Source organism: Lutra lutra, chromosome 8 (genome assembly GCF_902655055.1).
Source record: "Lutra lutra chromosome 8, mLutLut1.2, whole genome shotgun sequence".
NCBI lineage: Eukaryota > Metazoa > Chordata > Mammalia > Carnivora > Mustelidae > Lutra > Lutra lutra.
Genome location: NC_062285.1, coordinates 21,926,193 through 21,944,959, shown reverse-complemented (window position 1 = coordinate 21,944,959; position 18,767 = coordinate 21,926,193). Strand labels below are relative to the sequence as shown.

General features: G+C 36.5%; 1 protein-coding gene across 4 annotated transcripts in view; it reads left to right on the top strand.

Moving 5' to 3' along the window:
• Positions 1-18,767, top strand: part of MRC1 (mannose receptor C-type 1) — a 122,579-nt gene that overhangs the window by 102,307 nt on the left and 1,505 nt on the right. For all 4 annotated transcript variants that reach the window (XM_047741189.1, XM_047741190.1, XM_047741191.1 and 1 more), the window contains 6 exons: positions 2,581-2,813; positions 4,911-5,076; positions 5,913-6,062; positions 15,967-16,080; positions 16,909-17,073; positions 18,186-18,227. In XM_047741189.1, coding sequence (XP_047597145.1) covers positions 2,581-2,813; positions 4,911-5,076; positions 5,913-6,062; positions 15,967-16,080; positions 16,909-17,073; positions 18,186-18,227 — 870 coding nt within the window. The remainder of the gene's footprint in view (positions 1-2,580; positions 2,814-4,910; positions 5,077-5,912; positions 6,063-15,966; positions 16,081-16,908; positions 17,074-18,185; positions 18,228-18,767) is intronic.

Genomic DNA, 18,767 nt, shown 5'->3' with positions numbered 1-18,767 from the left:
AGAGGAGGGTGCAGGTGCGGGGGCTGCTTTCATTCTGGGAACAGCTCTTTGTGAGTTTGAACTAGAAGGTACTTGTTCTAATACATCAAACTGACTTTCCAACACTCTCCAGGGAATCAGGCAACTACGGTCAACTAATGACCATAAGTGAAAATCGCTTGAGATATTTTCAGATGATTGAAAAGTGCTGCAGAAATTCTAAGCTTTCATTAATTCAAAAGCTGGTCTAGGACCTGTTGCTTTTCCCTCTATGCTCTGTCCTATGGCTGCAGAATTTTAGGCCATCAGAAAAGTACACATGCCATCTGTGCCCATGTTTTGAGGAAAGGAGGGAATATCTTTCCAGGAGTGAATGCTGACTCATAAGCTTTTTGAAAATCTTTTTCTTCTTATTATAAACATAAGTGATAGAATATTTCCCACTAAGAAAAGCTTATTAAAGATAAAAAAGTACTTATTATCATTCACACATACCTTCATGATTTTATTCATATATATATATATATATATATATATATATATTCATGTATGTATGTGAATAGAACCCCCATTTAAAAAAAATATGTAACACATGTTCTTTGTTGACATTTTAGAAAATGCAGAAAAGCATAAAGAAAATTATAAAGAAAAGCATAAAAAATATTACCCACAATCCAACCACCTGAAAATAACTTCTCAATAGTTTAGTTTTTCTTTAGTCATTTTATAAATGTCTTAATAAACAAATTGGACAGATGAGCTATTTCCTAATTGCATATAGCCTTCCGTGAAACTTTTTAAAGCTTTACTTGAAGTCTCATTTGGCACTTTTAGTGGTCCCCACATTCTCCATGGGTATTAAGACAAACCCAGACCTCCACAAGTTGGGAAACAGTAAGATCATTCAGTCTCTACAGACTGTACGTACCACGTGAAGGGTGCTGGTCGGAGTCTCTTGGTTTTGTTTTTTTTTTTAAGTTTTTTTTTTTTTTTTAAAGATTTTATTTATTTGTCAGAGAGAGAGAGGGAGAGAGAGCGAGCACAGGCAGACAGAATGGCAGGCAGAGGCAGAGGGAGAATTAGGCTCCCTGACGAGCAAGGAGCCCGATGTGGGACTCGATCCCAGGACCCTGGGACCATGACCTGAGCCGAAGGCAGCTGCTTAACCAACTGAGCCACCCAGGTGTCCCCGGAGTCTCTTGGTTTACTGATATTCTTCTACCAACACAAGGTGGCAGCAACAGCAGAAGAAAAGGGAAGCTGCCTTGGCCGAAATGAAGTCATTACCATACTAGGTGTAATCAAAAGCACGTTTGGCATTTGGATAGTGACAGAACAAGGCAGATGGTAGATTAGGTCGGTATTATAGTGGAACACGTCTGAGAATTAGCCGAGACAAAATTGGTAGGCAAGGACATCTAGAACCCTAAAATAGGAGTTGGCAATTTTTTTCTGTAGAGAGACACACTGTAAATATTTTAGGCTGCAAATATACATTCTCTGTTGCAACTCCTCAGCTCTGACATGGTGCTAGGCAGTCACAGACAACATGTAAACAAGTGGATGTGGCTGGGTTCCAATAAAACTTTATTTATGGACACAAATTTGAATTTCATACAATGTTTACATGTCACAAAATATTATTTTTATTTAATTGTTGTTATTTTTGTCAGCCAATTAAAAGCCATTCTTGGCTCACTGGCTACAAAAACAGACAACAGGCCAGATTTCACCCTCTGGCTGTCATTTGCTAACCTCTCACTTTAGGGCATCCATTAAGGGACACAGAAAGAAACTCTTTTTTGGGGTGTTGACAGTAAGGGGCACAAAGGATGGGTGGGCCTTAAACAGCCATTAGAAACACATACTGGAAGACTGAGGGGAAAAGTTCAGTAAGCCAAAGTGACTCTGTTTTAGGCTCTATCCCCTGAGTCGGTTTGGTCAAGATATGGGAGCCCTGGATGAAGGGTGTAAGCAATCGTCAGTAGGGGAAGAGGCTGATCCTGAGATAAAGGTTAAATGACCCAGGACTTGTGTCTGGCTTCATGCCAAAACTTAAAGCAGGCTCTGGAAGGTCCATTACTAACAGGTAGAGTCAAATAGATAAAATGGATGCAAATTCATGGAGAGGGTGCAGCGGACAGAGGAGAGGGAGGAAGCTCTGTTGGTGACCTTGAAATATGACCAAGATGGTAAAACAAAGATTAGTAATGACAGGATGGTAGATATTCTTTAATCGATGGAATTAAACTGTGCCATTTCTTTCATTCAGATACTAGATCTCATTGAATTTGTAGGCCTTTGGGGTTTTTTTTTTTTCATTTTTTTTAAATATAGAAACTTGATTACATATCTATATTAATGGTCTAAATACAGTTTGGAAATTATTTCATTCAACCAGCCATACTGATTAAAAAACAGAGCTTTGTTTTTTGGTGTGAAATGACTCATGAAAATATTTTTAACACCTGATGGTTTAGATTTATGCTATCCTGATTATCTTTATAATGTATGAGATATGGTAATAGACGACGTGTGCCATTAACCCTCAAAGAAATGGTTATTGATAATGCTAATGAAAAATGAATCTTTTTGTTCCAGACTCTTCCCTGCCTAATCCTCCAACAACAATTCCAACAGATGGCTTTGTTAAATATGGTGAAAGTAACTATTCACTCATGAAATTAAAGTTAGAGTGGCATGAAGCAGAGAAGTATTGCAAGCTTCACAGTTCCCTTATTGCTAGCATTCTAGATCCCTATAGTAACGCATTTGCATGGATGCAAATGCAAAAATTTAATGAACCTGTGTGGATCGCCCTGAACAGTAACTTGGTAAGATGCCGGGAACATGTGTGACTTGACTTGATTGGTTAATTGTGATTAAATACGATTCTCTTTCTATTCATTCTGTTGGATATTTGTTACATGTAAGACACTGTGCCGGGCAATGTGAATGATGTGAATGTGAACTAGACCTAATCTTGCAAGGACCCCAATGCCTTCAAGGATCTAGCAAGCTGGTGATATCTGTCAGAAATCAAACTAAGATTTATGTAGCTTATATTAACTATAATATTGCTTTTGAATATGAAAATTAGATTCTGCATCTAAGCACTTTTATTTATTAACTTACTCCTTTCTGGTGTCCCAATTACAACTATGCCATCGGAATTAAGAAAGCAGATCAGGGCATGGTTCCTGGATCATGAGGCACTTTTTCTTTGTCGAGACAAGCCCTGGTCCTAAAGTTGTGTGAAGAATTTCACTGCAGTCAATTCTCTGTGTTGCATAAAAGAAAAAGGCAGGTTGGTGGAGCATTGGAGTGGTGGGCGGAGGCAGCGGGCACGGGAAGAAGAGTGGTGATGAAGTTGCCAAAATATCCCTATAATGAGTCTTCTCTGATGCCCTGTGAGCCATCTGTCCTCCCTCTATTTAGCTAGCCAGCCGGCAGAGTTCCTAATAGAATAGTGATGACTGCAAGTAACTAAGGGACAAGATGGAAAATGTCGAAGAGAGTTGTATAAAAGCGCTAATAAGAGGAGACAAAAGGTATGGGTTGAGTGAGGGTAGAAGGTCAAGAAGACTTCTCAGAGAAAGTGGGCTTTATAGATGTGGTCTGGGATGGCTGGACATAAAGAAGGAGTACCACGAAGAGACAAAAAGGCAGAAGGAGCTAGAACTAGAAAGCAGGTTGGTGTCAGATTTGAGAGAGCTTCTAATTGTGAGCTACAGAGATAAAAAGGTGCACTTCATTGGCAGAGTAATTCCTGAGTAGGGAAGTGAACATTTAAAAGTAAGCGGTTCCATAATGATTTCTATGATGAAACTTAGGCAAGACATTTTTGTGTCTATGTTGACTTTTCTTATAGTTCATTTTCTCTTATAGACTCATTTTCTTCTTATAGACATGTTCACAGATCTCTCATGAGTTTAAAACAGGCTTTTATTTATTTTTAGAAAGATTAAGTGGATTTTCCACTATCCAAACCTTTATAATTAAAACAGTAGTATTATCTTCCTTATGTCTGTGGAATTAATGACTATGTAAGTATTATGTGATTAAACGTGATAGAATACTACAAAATCCTAACTTGGAATAACACATGCTTTTGATTTTGTCATTAAATCTTTGGTAATTGGCTTGGTAAATGAAATAATGTGGTTAAAATGGGAGCTATTTGAATTATTTCAAAATTCATTTATCTCATTAATACTATATATCATCTTTTTAGGCATTACTTGTAAAATCTCTCAGGCTGTTAAGAGGATATTATTGATTAGTAATATTTTTGACGTTATTAATTAATTTATACGTGATCATAAATTCATTCTACTAAATTTAATAAGAAAGTAAGTGTGCAAATTGAATAAAACAATCGGCTGTGTAAAAATTACTCTCATGATTTGCTGGAAGACCACCTTACTGGAAAGCAAGACACCTAGGCTCCTCTGTTACTTATCCATCTGATCTCACCTGTCATTTGTCATGTGTACTTTTTCAAAAGCTAACCAATAATCAGAAGAGATTAGTGTTTCTCTCCAACATCTATCAATGAAAATCACTTAATTTTCATTATCATTTCATTGATAATATAATAAACATTTTATTTGTTCCAAAGACAAAATTTGTATTACCCTGAAAACCTGTGAAGAAAGAGTTTCTTAGAATAAGACGTAGGTGAAGTCTGTGTTTTTCAAATTAGTTTCCAAGGGTTTAGTTATGGGGAACTCTGAGAGTCTTTCTAAAAGAAAGGTGACATTTACTGAATTTAAGTTGGTAGAACTTAGTTAGACAATGTACTTTTTGTTCCCAGATGTTGGAGACTGTCAAATTGTAGTCTCAAATATACTTCTGCTCCTCACTGGGTCTTTCTGGTGTTTTCGAAATGAGGCGAGACTCTCTGTTAATGGTGGTTTTTCTTCTTGCAGACCAATAATGAGTATGCTTGGACTGACAAATGGAAGATGAGGTTCACTAACTGGGCTGCTGATGAGCCCAGACTGAAATCAGCATGCGTTTATCTGGATTCTGATGGCTACTGGAAGACCGCATCTTGCAATGAAAGTTTTTATTTTCTCTGCAAAAGATCAGATGGTAATTGAATACACAAAAACAATCAAGGGGTTTGACATTTTTCTCAATAAGCTAATACCTACCACTATTGATATTATTAAACAGTAACATGTTTTGGAGAATTAAGAATAAGATAATAAAACCTATCCCTACACCTAACAAAAGACTGACTTGGGAATAAACAAATGTATAGAGATCTGAATAATAGAGAGAGAAAATTTTCTTTAGTGCTAGAGTTTATTTGCATTTTTTAGATTTTTGAATTTTTATTATTGAGATTATCCTCTGCATCTATGATGTCAGATTTGTCAGGAAATTATGATTACCTTTTATATCAACAGCATCTGTATCAGAGTGCATATAGATTAATCAGAGTCAGTGAGATTATGGTTTTAGCTTTCCTAGAATACAGTCCTAGAACTGGACAAGGATACATTCCTAGAGTTTTAACTGTCCCATTTCGTTATATCACAGACATGAGTCATAGCTAACAAGCGTTACTAGGCTTTAGGATTCCAGAAAAGAGTGACTTGAAGGGGGACTTTCTCGGCAAATTATTTTTAGGTGACCTTTTTTTTAAGGAACTAAACATCTTTGTAAGTATTTATAGATCTGCCTTCTTCAGGATGACTTTGATTGTTTTCTATGCTATCGGAATACAGTCTATTGAAATATATTTAAAATGAAAACAAAAAGATAAAGTAAAAAGAACACCCAATAACAAAAATGTCAGATCCAAATAATTACCATTAGGACTTCTTAAAAATAATCATCAATAAAATTTTCCTTAGCTTCTACTCTATCACACTACAGAAACTTTAGATTTTATTTTATTTGAACTGTCTTTTTATTAACAGAAATCCCTGCCACTGAGCCCCCACAGCTGCCCGGCAGATGCCCAGAGTCAGAACACACGGCATGGATTCCTTTCCACGGTCACTGCTACTATATCGAATCTTCGTACACAAGAAACTGGGGTCAAGCTTCTCTGGAATGCCTCCGAATGGGTAAGTGCCACATCGATGTCAGAAAATGCCATCATCCTCTACTCTGGACTACTGTCATACAAATAACACTGTACGTTAAATCATATGGAATGTGAAGATACCTGTTCATTTTTCTCCATAATTTGTACCATAACAAAATGCTCAACATCATCCCCCCAATGTAATTTACAGCACTGTAGCCTCAGTGTTTTAAAGAAATACAGTAGAAAGTAATCATTTGCCGAACAAGTCTTTCTTATTTTCTGCCCTAATATTCTAAATTGTTAGGATTGTCATTCTCAGTTCTCCAGAGTATTGTGTTCACCTCTTCTTCCAAAAGCTCAAGGTCCCACAGTGCCCAGGGGCCATTTTGCTTTACTGTGACTAGAAAAGCGTGGAGCCTGGGTTATCTGATGTGTGAAGAAGAACAAGACAAAACTCAAACAGACCTGACATAGATGGATAATTTTCCTTTCAAAATAAAAATGTTAAATAAAGTTAATTTGTCAGAGTGCATTTAAAAACGCCACTAAATTAAATCCTACTTCAAAAATTACTGAATTGTTCCTATACTAAATTTTGATTATCTTCTAAGTTAGTGTTCTTTATCTAACAGTGATATATATATGAGAGCTATATTCTCATTTCCTTCAAATTCCTTGAAAAGTTGACCTTGAGTTTTGACCTTTTCTTTTTACTTTTAGGCTTTTTTTCCCCTTCAGTTCCATTGAGGTATAATCAATAAATGAAATTATAAGACATTTAAAGTATACAATGTGGTGGCTTGACATAGGTGTACATTGTGAAGGGATTCTCACCATCAAGTTAATTAATACATCATATCACTTATCACATATTTACCTTTTTTTTTTTTCTTTTCTGGTTGGAACACTTAAGTTCTTCTCTCTTGGTAAATCTCAATTGTTTTACAGTGTAGCATTATCAACTATAGTCACCATGTCATCCATTCAATCCCATATGCACACGCACACATACACACACACACACACACACACACACACACACTATATTTTCTTTATGCAGTCATCTGTTGATGGACACGTAGGTTGTTTTTGTACCTTGACTATTATGAATAATGTTGCAGGGAACATGGGAGTGGAGAGCCACCTTTGAGAAGTGATTTCATCGCCTTCATATATATAGATACCCAGAAGTGGGACTGCTGGATCATATGACAGGGCTATCTTTAATTTCTGGAGAACCTCCATGCTGTTTTCCATAAGGGCTATATCAGTTTGCATTCCCACGAACAGTGTACAGGGGATCTCTTCTCTACATCCTTGTTACATTTATCTCATCTTTTTGATAATATCCAGTCTAACAGGTGTGAGGTGATACCTCATTTCATTGTGGTTTTGATTTGTATTTCCTTGATGATTAGTGACATTGAGAATTTTTTCCTGTATTTGTTAACCATTTTTGAATCTTCTTTGGGGGAAAAAAATTCTATTCAGGTCTATTTGTCTATTTTTTAATTGAGTCATTTTTTTTTTTTTTGCTATTGAATTGTGTAAGTTCCTTGTACATTTTAGATCTTAAACCTCTATTAGGATATGCAGTTTGCAAATATTTTATTCCCTTCCATAGGTTGTCTTTTCATTTTGTTGATGGTTTCCTTGGCTGTGCAGAAGCTTTTTAGTTTGTGGTAATCCCATTTGTTTATTTTTGTTTTTGTTGCTTTTGCTTTTGGTGTCAAATACTACACACACACACACACACAGGGGAGATAGATAGATAGATAGATAGATAGATAGATAGATAGATAGATAGATACCTAAAACAGGTAGCTTGCCACCTGTTATCTTCTTTTTGCTCCTCTGGGTGTATTTGATTGGCTCTTCTTAGAGGCCATCGTTTCTAGCTTCCACTTTACCTGTCTGCACTTTACCTGTCTGAATCCCACTCCTATATGTTTCTGTTCCGTTATTCTTTAGCCCTGCGATTTCTGTTTGGTACTTGTTGATTCTTTCTCTCTCTCTCTCTATTGAAATTTTCACTTTGTGCATCGCTTTTTTAACCTCAATGAGCATCTTCATAACTGTTGCTTTGAACTCTGTCCGGTAAATCAGTCACCTCTGTTTCATTAAGATCCGTTCGGAGATTTGTCTTGTTCTTTTGTTTGGAACATATTTCTCCTTTTCTTCATTTTCCTTGATTCTCTGTGTTGGTTGCTGCACATTGGATAAAACAAACACCTCTCCCAGTTTTGAAAGCCTGGTGTCCTGTAGGAGTTGAACCTCATCAATCAACCCAACCCAACCTCCTGTTTGTCCCTCAACCCTTTGTGATGGTCTAAGCCACCATCTTTGTTTTTTAGTGGCTCCCAGTAGTTGAGGGTGTGCAAGGAACCTATGATGTCCCTAAAGAGAAAATCACAGTCAGCACATAAATGCAGGCTGATTAGAAGCCAGACTCTCAAGTGGCATCTAGGAAAATATGTAAGCCAAGTGTGTACACATGCTCCTTCCAGAGAAGTATTGGTGACCTGCTTTTGTCATTGTGGCAAGTCAGAGAAAAAAGGTGGTGGAAGTACCCCCCAGATACCCCAGACTTCATGGAAGATCACACATTGCCCCTAGATGCATGCAAATTAGCAGCTGGACCACAGGCAGTGGGTTGTAAAATATACAGTCAGTCCCTCTCCAAGAAAAGGCTGGAAAATGGGCATTTTTGCTGTTTCCTCTTAGCTGAGTCCTGAGTGTGGGGGTGAGGACAGTTGTGGTGAAGTCTCGTGTGCCCATTTAAGAACTGTTTCTTTGTTTTTCTGTCATCCTGTGGGTCTTATGGCTGCAAATCCCACTGGTTTTCAGAGCAAGGTAGTTTGGTGGCCTGTCCCTTAGGGGGAAGCTTTAAAACTTGGGGTGCTAGAGGTGTGGTCCAAACCCTTCCCTCCTTAGGGGAAAGCTGGGAGTTGGCTACTCCTCCTGATTATGTGGTGCTCTACTGGAGATAGGCCTTATAGAGTATGTCTCAGCCTTTCCTACTCCTTTAGATGTAGAGATACTCTCGGTTACCCCATATGTCAGAGTAATTCAGCTTGTTTCTGGATTTCTCTAAGGTAGTTGTTCCATGTGTAACTGTTCATTAGTGTGTCTTTGAAGGAAGACATTTCAGGAACCTCCTATTTTGTCATCTTAGTCCCTTGCTGTAAGTTTTGACTTCACATTCTGAGTCAAGTGAAGTCTCTTTGACTGTTCTTTGTTCATTGGGGGGGGCTTTATTGTAGGGTATATATATCATATATACCATATGTTGGTTTAGTTCCTTTATTTCTTCATTTCTACATCATATCTATGTAACATCATATATGTCTATAATTGTTATAGATATGTTATATAGAGAGGTATTATAGATATGTTATATATATATATATATACCTGTTATATATATAGAATATATGTATGGAACATACATAATGTATATGTTACATATATATGTCTATAATTGTTCTACCTTCTTACATATGTATGTTATATATGTGCCTATAATTGTTATATCTTCTTAATGAAATGAAAATTTAATCATTATACATGTCCTTATTTGTCTCTAGCAAAAATTTTTGTCTGAAAGTTTATTTTTTCAAGTATCAGTATAGCTACTACAACTTTTTTTAAGTTACTATTTGCATGGTATATCTCTTTCCATGCTCTTACTTTCAATCTTTTTGTGTCTTTGAATCTCAAGTGTGTATTTTGCAGATGACATATAATTAGATAGTTTTAAATTTTATTTTTATTTTCTTATTTTAATTGTTAAATTTATTCTGCTAATCTGTTTTATATTACAGCAGTTAATCTATTTATATTTGATGTAATTATCGATAGGGTAGGATTTACATCTGCCACTTTACTTATTTGCCATATATCTTTTGTCTTTTGGCTCCTCTGTTTCTCCATTTCCACTTTCTTTCATGTTAAATAGATAATCTCTAGTGTACCATTTTAATTTCCTTGTTATTAAAAAATGAGTTATAAACAAAAAATAAATTAATAGTCTCTTATTTTCACTTAGATAGGTACCTTTATTAGTGCTTTTTTCATGTGGATTTGAGTTTCTGTCAAGTATCCTCTCACTTCAGCCTCAAAAACTCTCTTTAGTATTTCTTGTAGCGCATATCTGCTTCTGACAATTTCTCTCCATTTTTGTTTAACTATGAATTTATTTTTTTCCCTCATTTCTGAAGGATAGTGTTGCTGGATAGAAAGTTGTTGGTCAACAATCATTTTCTTTTCCAGCCTTTTGAGTATCTCGTGCACTGGCCTCTGGCCCCCACGGTTTCTGTTGAGAAATCAGTGTTGATTTTTTTGAGGTTCTCTTGTACATGATGAGTCACTTCTCTCTTGCCGATTTTAAGAATCTCTTTCTTTTGACAGTTTGTGGTGTGAATTTCCTTGCAATTATCTTACTTGGAGTTTGGATAAATATGGAGTTTCCTAGATGTATACATTAATGTTTTTTGTCAAATTTCAGAATTTTTAAAATTTTATTTCTTAAAAGATTTTATTTATATATTTGACAAAGAGAGACACAGTGAGAAAGGGAGCACAAGCAGGGGGAGTGGAGAAGGAGAAGCAGGCTTCCCGCTGAACAGGGAGCCCAACATGAGGCTTGATCCCAGGACCCTGGGATCATGACCTGAACCAAAGGCAGATGCTTAATGATGGAGCCACCCAGGCACCCCAAATTTCAGAATTTTTTACCATTATTCCTTCAAGTATTCTTTTTGCTTCTTTCTCTTTTCCTTCTCAGACCCCCATTATGTATATTTTGATACATCTGATGATGTCCCACAAATCTCTGAGGCTCTGTCAATTTTTCTCCCCCCCCCCCCCAATATTCAGACTGGATAATTTCAATTTACCTGCTCTCATATTTTTTTTTGGTTCTTTCTTTGGCTTAAACAAATCTGCTCTTAGGCTACTCTAGTAAAATTTTCCCTTCAATTATTGTGATTTTCAACTCCAAAATTTTAATAATTTCTGTCTCCCTCTTAATATTCTCTATTTGGTGAGATATTATGCATACTTATTTTTTCCCCATTCTTTACACGTGTTTTCCTTTATTTCTTTAACATACCTGATTTGGTCTTTGGTAAATCAAAGGTGTGGCTTTCTCAGAAACAGTCAGTATTAAATGCTTCTTTCCTTGGGTATGGGTCATACTTTCTTTTTTTTTTTTTTCCATTTCCTATATTTTTTTGTTGAAAACTGGACATTTTAAATAACATGATGGGCAACTCTCAAAATGAGATTCTTTCCATTCTACAGAGTATGCTGTTCCTGTTTGTTGTTTTTTTCTCTGGTTTAGTGATTTTCCTTCACTAATTCTGTAAAGCTTGTATTCTTTTTCATGTGTGGTCACTGCAGTCACTGCTTCCTTAATTTAGGAGTCAGCTCATGGTTGGGAACAGATTTCCTTAAATGCCTAGAACCGATAAGTCTCCCAGGGTTTCCTGAGGGACTCTGCCCGCAGCTACTGCCTTCCACATTCATTCAAGTAGTTTAAAACTCTGCCTTAGTCCTCCCTTCCTGTTTGTGCAGACACTCAAGGTCAGCCAGTGGTGAGAGCTTAGGAGTCCCTCAGATTTTTCATAAGAATGCATGTCATCTTGGGTGTGTACATGCCCCAGTGCATGTCTGTGGCCTTCTAGATTCCCAAGAATGGATTGAAGTTTTTTGGAGCTCCCTGTGGACTGCTTATTCCCATTTTTCCTTTTAAGTTTTTTTTCTCTGTTATCCTCTTTCCCTCACCTGTTATCCCTGCCTCGGGCATCTGTGATGTTAGACAATTGCCACTGAAAGTTTTTGAAAAATGCCATCAGGAAGAAGGCTGTTGACACTGTTGAGTTCTGAAATAGGATAAATAAAGCCAAACTTTGCAAGTGAGACTTTCCATGGAACTTTCAGATAAAATAATGGAAATTATTTGAATTGGGACTTTGAAAGAGCTCCAACCCCATTCTGAGTATTCTGGTGGATTCTAGGCTGCTGGTTTCACTGTGATTTGGGTGCTATTTGTTTTTAAGGTAAACAGAGAGCTGAGGATAAGACAATGAAATTAGAACAAGTTAAAACACCATGAAGCTCACTCTTTATCCAAGTTTTCAATGCAAGTTTTTAAAAAAAAACTTGCAATGAATATGGAGAAACTTTGTTTTCAATTTTAGGTGACATGTTTTCCCATAAATAAAATAAATGATTCTCATTTATCAAAACATGTCCAAAATATTTTGAATTGGTTGTTATCTTTTAAATATATTAAACAATGAAATATGTAATCATGCAATAAAAACAATCACCAAGGGGATCATCCAGGACTCAGAACCATGCGATGCAGGCATACAGTTAAGTGTAGGGTTCTGAGATTCAGAATGCCTGGATCATGCCCTCTGCTATCATTGGGATCTTGACAAATTACTTACCCTCTGTACTTTTGGGTCCTTATCTATAAAGTGAGGTAACAGTAGTGCTCATTTAATAAGATAGTTGTAAATTTCTAGTGAGATCATACTTGTAATGCACAATGTGAAATGTCTGGCATAAAGTGCTTAAAATATATTAATTGTCATTATTATAAAGCTATAGATTTTTACTATAAACTCTAATGCTGATACTGAATCAACTCTAATGAGAGATGTTGATGTCATAGTAATCTAACCAGTCTTTCAGTTTTCCTCTCTCTTTTTACTTTGTACAGTCCTATACCTAAGAGCAAGATTAATAATTAACCCTGCTGCCTAAAAAAACTAAGTGTTCTTTATCACTACCTTAAATACCAATCTCTTTCCATCTGCAGAGAGGCCTAACCCAAGTCTTTTTTCACATGTTGACCAGAGTAGTCCATCCAAACTGAGCCATCTAGTAACACTCTAAGTTCCTCCCAGTAGGTAGGTCTATATATCCATCATTTGTCTATATCATATCATCATGAACCAAATACAGAGGAATCCATGTATCTGTATGCCACGTTCTTGAAGAAGCTCTAGGCTTCCCTCTCTATGTCTCCTCTCTCATTCCTTCTCTTCTTGGAATTATTTTCTATTCATTCTACTTGAAATCCTATGCTTCTCAATAACTTAAATTATTTTTCTCCATGCTCTCCTTTAGTTACTCCATTTAAAAAAAACTTCTCTTCATTTGACATGTCAGTTACATATCATACCTATTTTCTCTTCTAATCCATCCATCTATCCATGCTATCTCCTGACCCATAACCTTGTTAAGACATACTCTACGATGACCTGAAAAGACATTTTTTGAAAGAAGACATCCAGATGGCTAACAGACACATGGAAAGATGCTCAACATCACTAATCATTAGGGAGGTAAAAATCAAAGCCACAATGAGATACCACCTCACACCTGTCAGAATGGTTAAAATCAAAAAGAGAAGAAATAACAAGTGCTGGTGAGGATGTAGAGGAAAAGAAACCCTCATACTCTGTTGGTGGGAACGTAAATTATTGCAGCCACTGTGGAAAAACAGTATGGAAATTCCTCAAAAAATTAAAAATAGAACTATTGTATCATCCCATAATTCCACTATTGGGTATTTACCCAAGGAAAACAAAAACACTACCTCAAAAAGATATCTGCACCCCTATGTTTATTGCAGCATTATTTATAATAGCCAAGACATGGAAGCAACTTACATGTCCATCATTAAACAAGTAGATAAGGAAAAATGTGTGATATCGGTATATATGAAATGGAATATTACAAAGCCATGAAAAGGATGAGATTGTGCTTTCTTTTTTTTAGAAACACGATGGACCTAGAAGGTATTTTGCCAAGTGAAATAATTCAGAGAAATACCATATGATTCCATTCATAAATAGAATCTAAAAAAGGAATAAACCATCAAAAAGCCAGAATCAGAACTATAAATACAGAGAGCAAAATGATGGTTGCCAGAAGGGAGGGAGGTAGAATGTTGGGCAAAATGGGTGAACATGAGAGAGGGAGAGATACAGGCCTCCAGTTAAGGAATTGGTAAGTAAAGGGAATAAAAGCAGAACATAAGGAATGCAGTGATAATATAGTAATGATGTAATTGGACAGAGGGTAACTGTACTTCTGGTGAACATAGTATAATATATCAACTTGTCAAGTCACTAAATTGTACACCTAAAACTGATGTAACATTGTGTGTCAATTGTAGTCAAATAGAAAAAAACTCACACACAGACACATTGCTACAACCAAACCCCCCTCAAAAGGGGTATTACATGAATGCTTAAATATCAGGAGGCAGGGATCAAAGTGAGCCATCTTAGATTCTGTCTACCATGAGAGCTATTGCAATAATTTGAGTGTGAGATACTAGTGGCCATTCTTAAGGTAAAGGTAATAGAAACACAGAGAAGCAGACAGATGTGACAAATATTTAAGCAGTAAAATCAACAGAATTTGGGCGTAGGCACTCGAAAGGGTGGAAGTCGAGAATGATTCTCATGTTCAGGCCTGAGCCAGTGGAAAGATGCTGCCGTTGCTGTTCACTGATACATAAAGAGCTAAGGAGAAATAAGATTTCAGGGCAAGAATTTTATGAGTTTTGTTTTGTACATGTTGAACTTGAAGTGCCAGTGAAACATTACAGCAGAGTTAAAAAAAAAAAAAAAAAAAAAGCACGTCCTACTGGTCTTTGCATGTCTTTCAGCAGCTCGTTCAGTGTCTTATACAAAAATTATGCTTAAATCAGGGAAATACAAATCAAAACCACAGTGAGATACCATCTCACACCAGTCAGAATGGCTAAAATTAACAAGTCAGGAAATGACAGATGCTGGAGAGGATGCAGAGAAAGGGGAACCCTCCTACACTGTTGGTAGGAATGCAAGCTGGTGCAACCACTCTGGAAAACAGCATGGAGGTTCCTCAAAAAGTTGAAAATAGAGCTACACTACGACCCAGCAATTGTACTACTGGGTATTTACCCTAAAGATACAAATGTAGTGATCTGAAAGGGCACGTGCACTTGAATGTTTATAGCAGCAATGTCCACAATAGCCAAACTATGGAAAGAACCTAGATGTTCATCCACAGTTGAATGAATAAAGAAGATGTGGTATATATATATATATGATGGAATACTATGCAACCATCACAAGAAATGAAATCTTGCCTCTTGCAACTGACATGGATAGAACTAGAGGGTATTGTGCTGAGTGAAATAAGTCAATCAGAGAAAGACAATTATCATATGATCTCTCTGATAATTTCCTCAAATTTCTCTGAGGAAGTTGAGAGGCAGGGTGGGGGTTGTGGGGGGGTAGGGAAGGTAAAAATGAAACAAGATGGCATTGAGAGGGAGACAAACTGTAAGAGACTCTTAATCTCACAAAACAAACTGAGGGCTGCTGGGAAGTGGGGGTTAGGGAGAGGGTGGCTAGGTTATGGACATTGGGCCTCCCCAATGTGCTATGGTGAGTGCTGTGAAATGCATAAGCCTGATGATTCTCGGACCTGTACCCCTGGGGCAAATAATACATTTTATGTTAATAAAAATAATTCAAAAAATAAATTATGCTTAAAAAAAATTTTTTTAAGCGAGCATGAGCAGGGGAGGGGCAGAGGGAAAGGGAGAGAGAGAATCTTAAGCAGGCTCCACACTCAGCATAGAGCTCAGTGCAGGGTCTGATCTCATGACCCTGAGATCATGACCTTAGCCCAAATCAAGAATTGGCCACTTAATCGACTGAGCCAGCCAGGCAGCCTCCCCTCCAAATCTTACTTTTAGCAGGGAAAGTGAAATTTTGAGAAGATAAATGTCCACTTTTTGACATTCTTCCCCTTAAGTGGAGATGTTGGGGTGATTTTTATTGCTCTTACTATCAATACTGTCATTATAAAAATATTATTAGCTACTTAAATGTCATTCCATTATGTTTTTTTATACTTCGCAGGCTCCTCTTTGGTTTCCATTGAAAGTGCTGCTGAATCAAGTTTTCTGTCTTATCGAGTAGAGCCGCTTCAAAGCAAAACCAATTTTTGGATAGGATTGTTCAGAAATGTTGAAGGTAAATTTGCAGAACAATTATTTAATCACAAGTATTTCACAGTGTTCTGTGCAAAAAAAAGTTTTCCAGAAAGTCTTGCCTTAAATAATGATAAATTTGTGAAGAGTTTGGGAATTCAAACTTATACTTTCATAAGTCAATTATCATATGGTTTCACTTATTTGTGGAGCATAACAAATAGCATGGAGGACATGGGGAGTTAGGAGAAGGGAGTTGGGGGAAATTGGAAGGGGAGGTGAACAATGAGAGACTATGGACTCTGAAAAACAATCTGAAGGGTTTGAAGAGGTGTGGGGGTGGGAGGTTGGGGGAACCAGGTGGTGGGTATTAGAGAGGGCACGGATTGCATGGAGCACTGGGTGTGGCACAAAAACAATGAATACTGTTGTGCTGAAAATAAATTTAAAAAATGATTAATTTAAAAAAAGGAAAAAAATAAAATAAGAACTGAAATTTTAAATGACTCCATATTATGTTATCTTGAAAGCTGTTGATTTAAAGTGTTTTCTGTAGCTAAGTTAGTTTAAGAAGAGTTAAAAAATAATTTCTCTCTTTTGCCAGGAAGAAAAAAATAGGGAAGCTTAAGTATATATATTTATACTAATTAGGAATCAGTTTTCAAATAATGCTAATAAGAAACATAATCTTTTCAAGTCTTTTTTCTCTGTAATAATTGGTTATAATCTTGCATACTAAAAGTCTGGTGGTCAACAGCAATGGATTATAGTATAAAATAATATGTTTATAAATTTTGCATGAATAAGTGGAATTTATTTTAAGATGGCTGATTTTTAACCTCTGATTTTACTGACTTCATTTGATCATCAGGAAAATGGCTGTGGATAAACAACAATCCAGTCTCCTTTGTGAACTGGAACACAGGAGATCCTTCTGGTGAACGAAATGATTGTGTAGCTTTATCTGCATCTTCTGGATTTTGGAATAATATTCACTGTTCTTCCTACAAAGGATATATTTGTAAAAGACCAAAAAGTAAGTAAGAATTCTCCTTGCAGTACCTGTGTTCACAGTCCATCCTAGTTTCTTTCCAAATATTAAGGGGTCAGGTGTGGGATTATAATGTGGTTACAGGTCCCGTTATACAAGCTCGCCCCCATGTAAGCGATAAATCCCTGGTGATCAGTTGTCCGCAGCTCTGAGTGGACAAACTCTGTGTGCAAAGCTGACATAATGATTTAGATACATCCATACATTTATGATGGGATCCCCAGGCATACAGACTATAGAGTTGCAGGTGGTTTGAGGAGTCAGCTTGCAAAGCCTTATGGCATAAAAGGAAAAAGGGATAAAGTTTGCCCTCTCCACCAAACCAGAAGGGATTGGGGTTCTGGAGAGGGATCAGAATTCACTGTGGGATAAATCATGTAAGACCAATTAAATCTCCTTCTGACATTAAGCAGCAGATCATGTAAATACAAGAACTGGGGGAATTAATAGTGTTCTATGCCCACGATGTAGTACTCTCTAGACTTTAATAATATTTTTATGCCATTCCACTTCACATAATATCCTTCCCGAGAGATAAAATTATTAATTAGATAATAGAATTAAATAAATAAATTAGGTAAATTAACACTCTACCCCCAGTAGATTTTATTATTTAGGAATTGTGTTGTTCTTTAGTCTTCTAAAACTCTGTTTGAGACACTTCGGTGGAGTGTTGGAGTTTTATTTTACTTTTCATTCAAGTGCCTTGTGGTACCTTAGGCTTCAGTGGCCCAATTTCAAAACAGCCTAGAATACATTATTTTTGGATGGGTTGGGAGATTTTGAGGGTCAGTATCAGTGGGTCAAATGCAACTCAGTGGATTGTATTTTCAGAAATTTTATTGTATTCAAACTCTCCCTACAGTTGTAGGATGTTGAATCAGGATGGATGGATGGATGGATGGATGGATGGATACATACATAGGTCTTCTAAATTCTATTTATCTATCCTCTGTCATCTATCTCTATATATCATATCACCATGGACCAAATATGGAGGATTCCATGCATCTGTGAAACAAATAATAGTCGCTATCTGCATGCAGTTATTCTGGGGTTTTATAAGTATTTAATTAATTTTTTTATTTCACCAACAGTTGTTGATGCTGAACCTACACATTCGTTAATTACAACAAGAGGTAAGACCACTATGAGATTTTAAGTTCTGTACTAGTAATATATCAATACAGTTTGTATGTTTTAAAAACCATAATAATACCTTCCTATATCCTCTGTATTCAGTAGAATTGTGAGTTACATTAACCTTTGTCAATACGTCATCAGCCTCCCTTGAATGATGCTCTAGGAAAGCAGGCCTGGGAGTTAGGTTGGGGTTTTTACCATAGATATTATCGAAAATATTGCTGTATTACAGAGGTGTCTTGTGGAAACCACAGGAGAGATTCCTCTCCAGAATCCCTGTGGTTTTCCTCTTTTTTTTTTTTTAAGCAATATTTTAAATGTTATTTTTATAGACAACTTGAACCAGGTAACTGAAGGTAACTGACCTTATTTCACCAATTTTGTCAGCAGCTAGAAAAACTCACAGAGTGACATTAATGGTTTGCTTGCAATCTCCTTATTAGCCTCCTGGGTGTTCTTTATTAACTAATTAGACTCATGAGTTCAGATTCCCTCTACTCTGATTTTCTCTTTTCCTTAGTTTTCTCCTTTGCTTT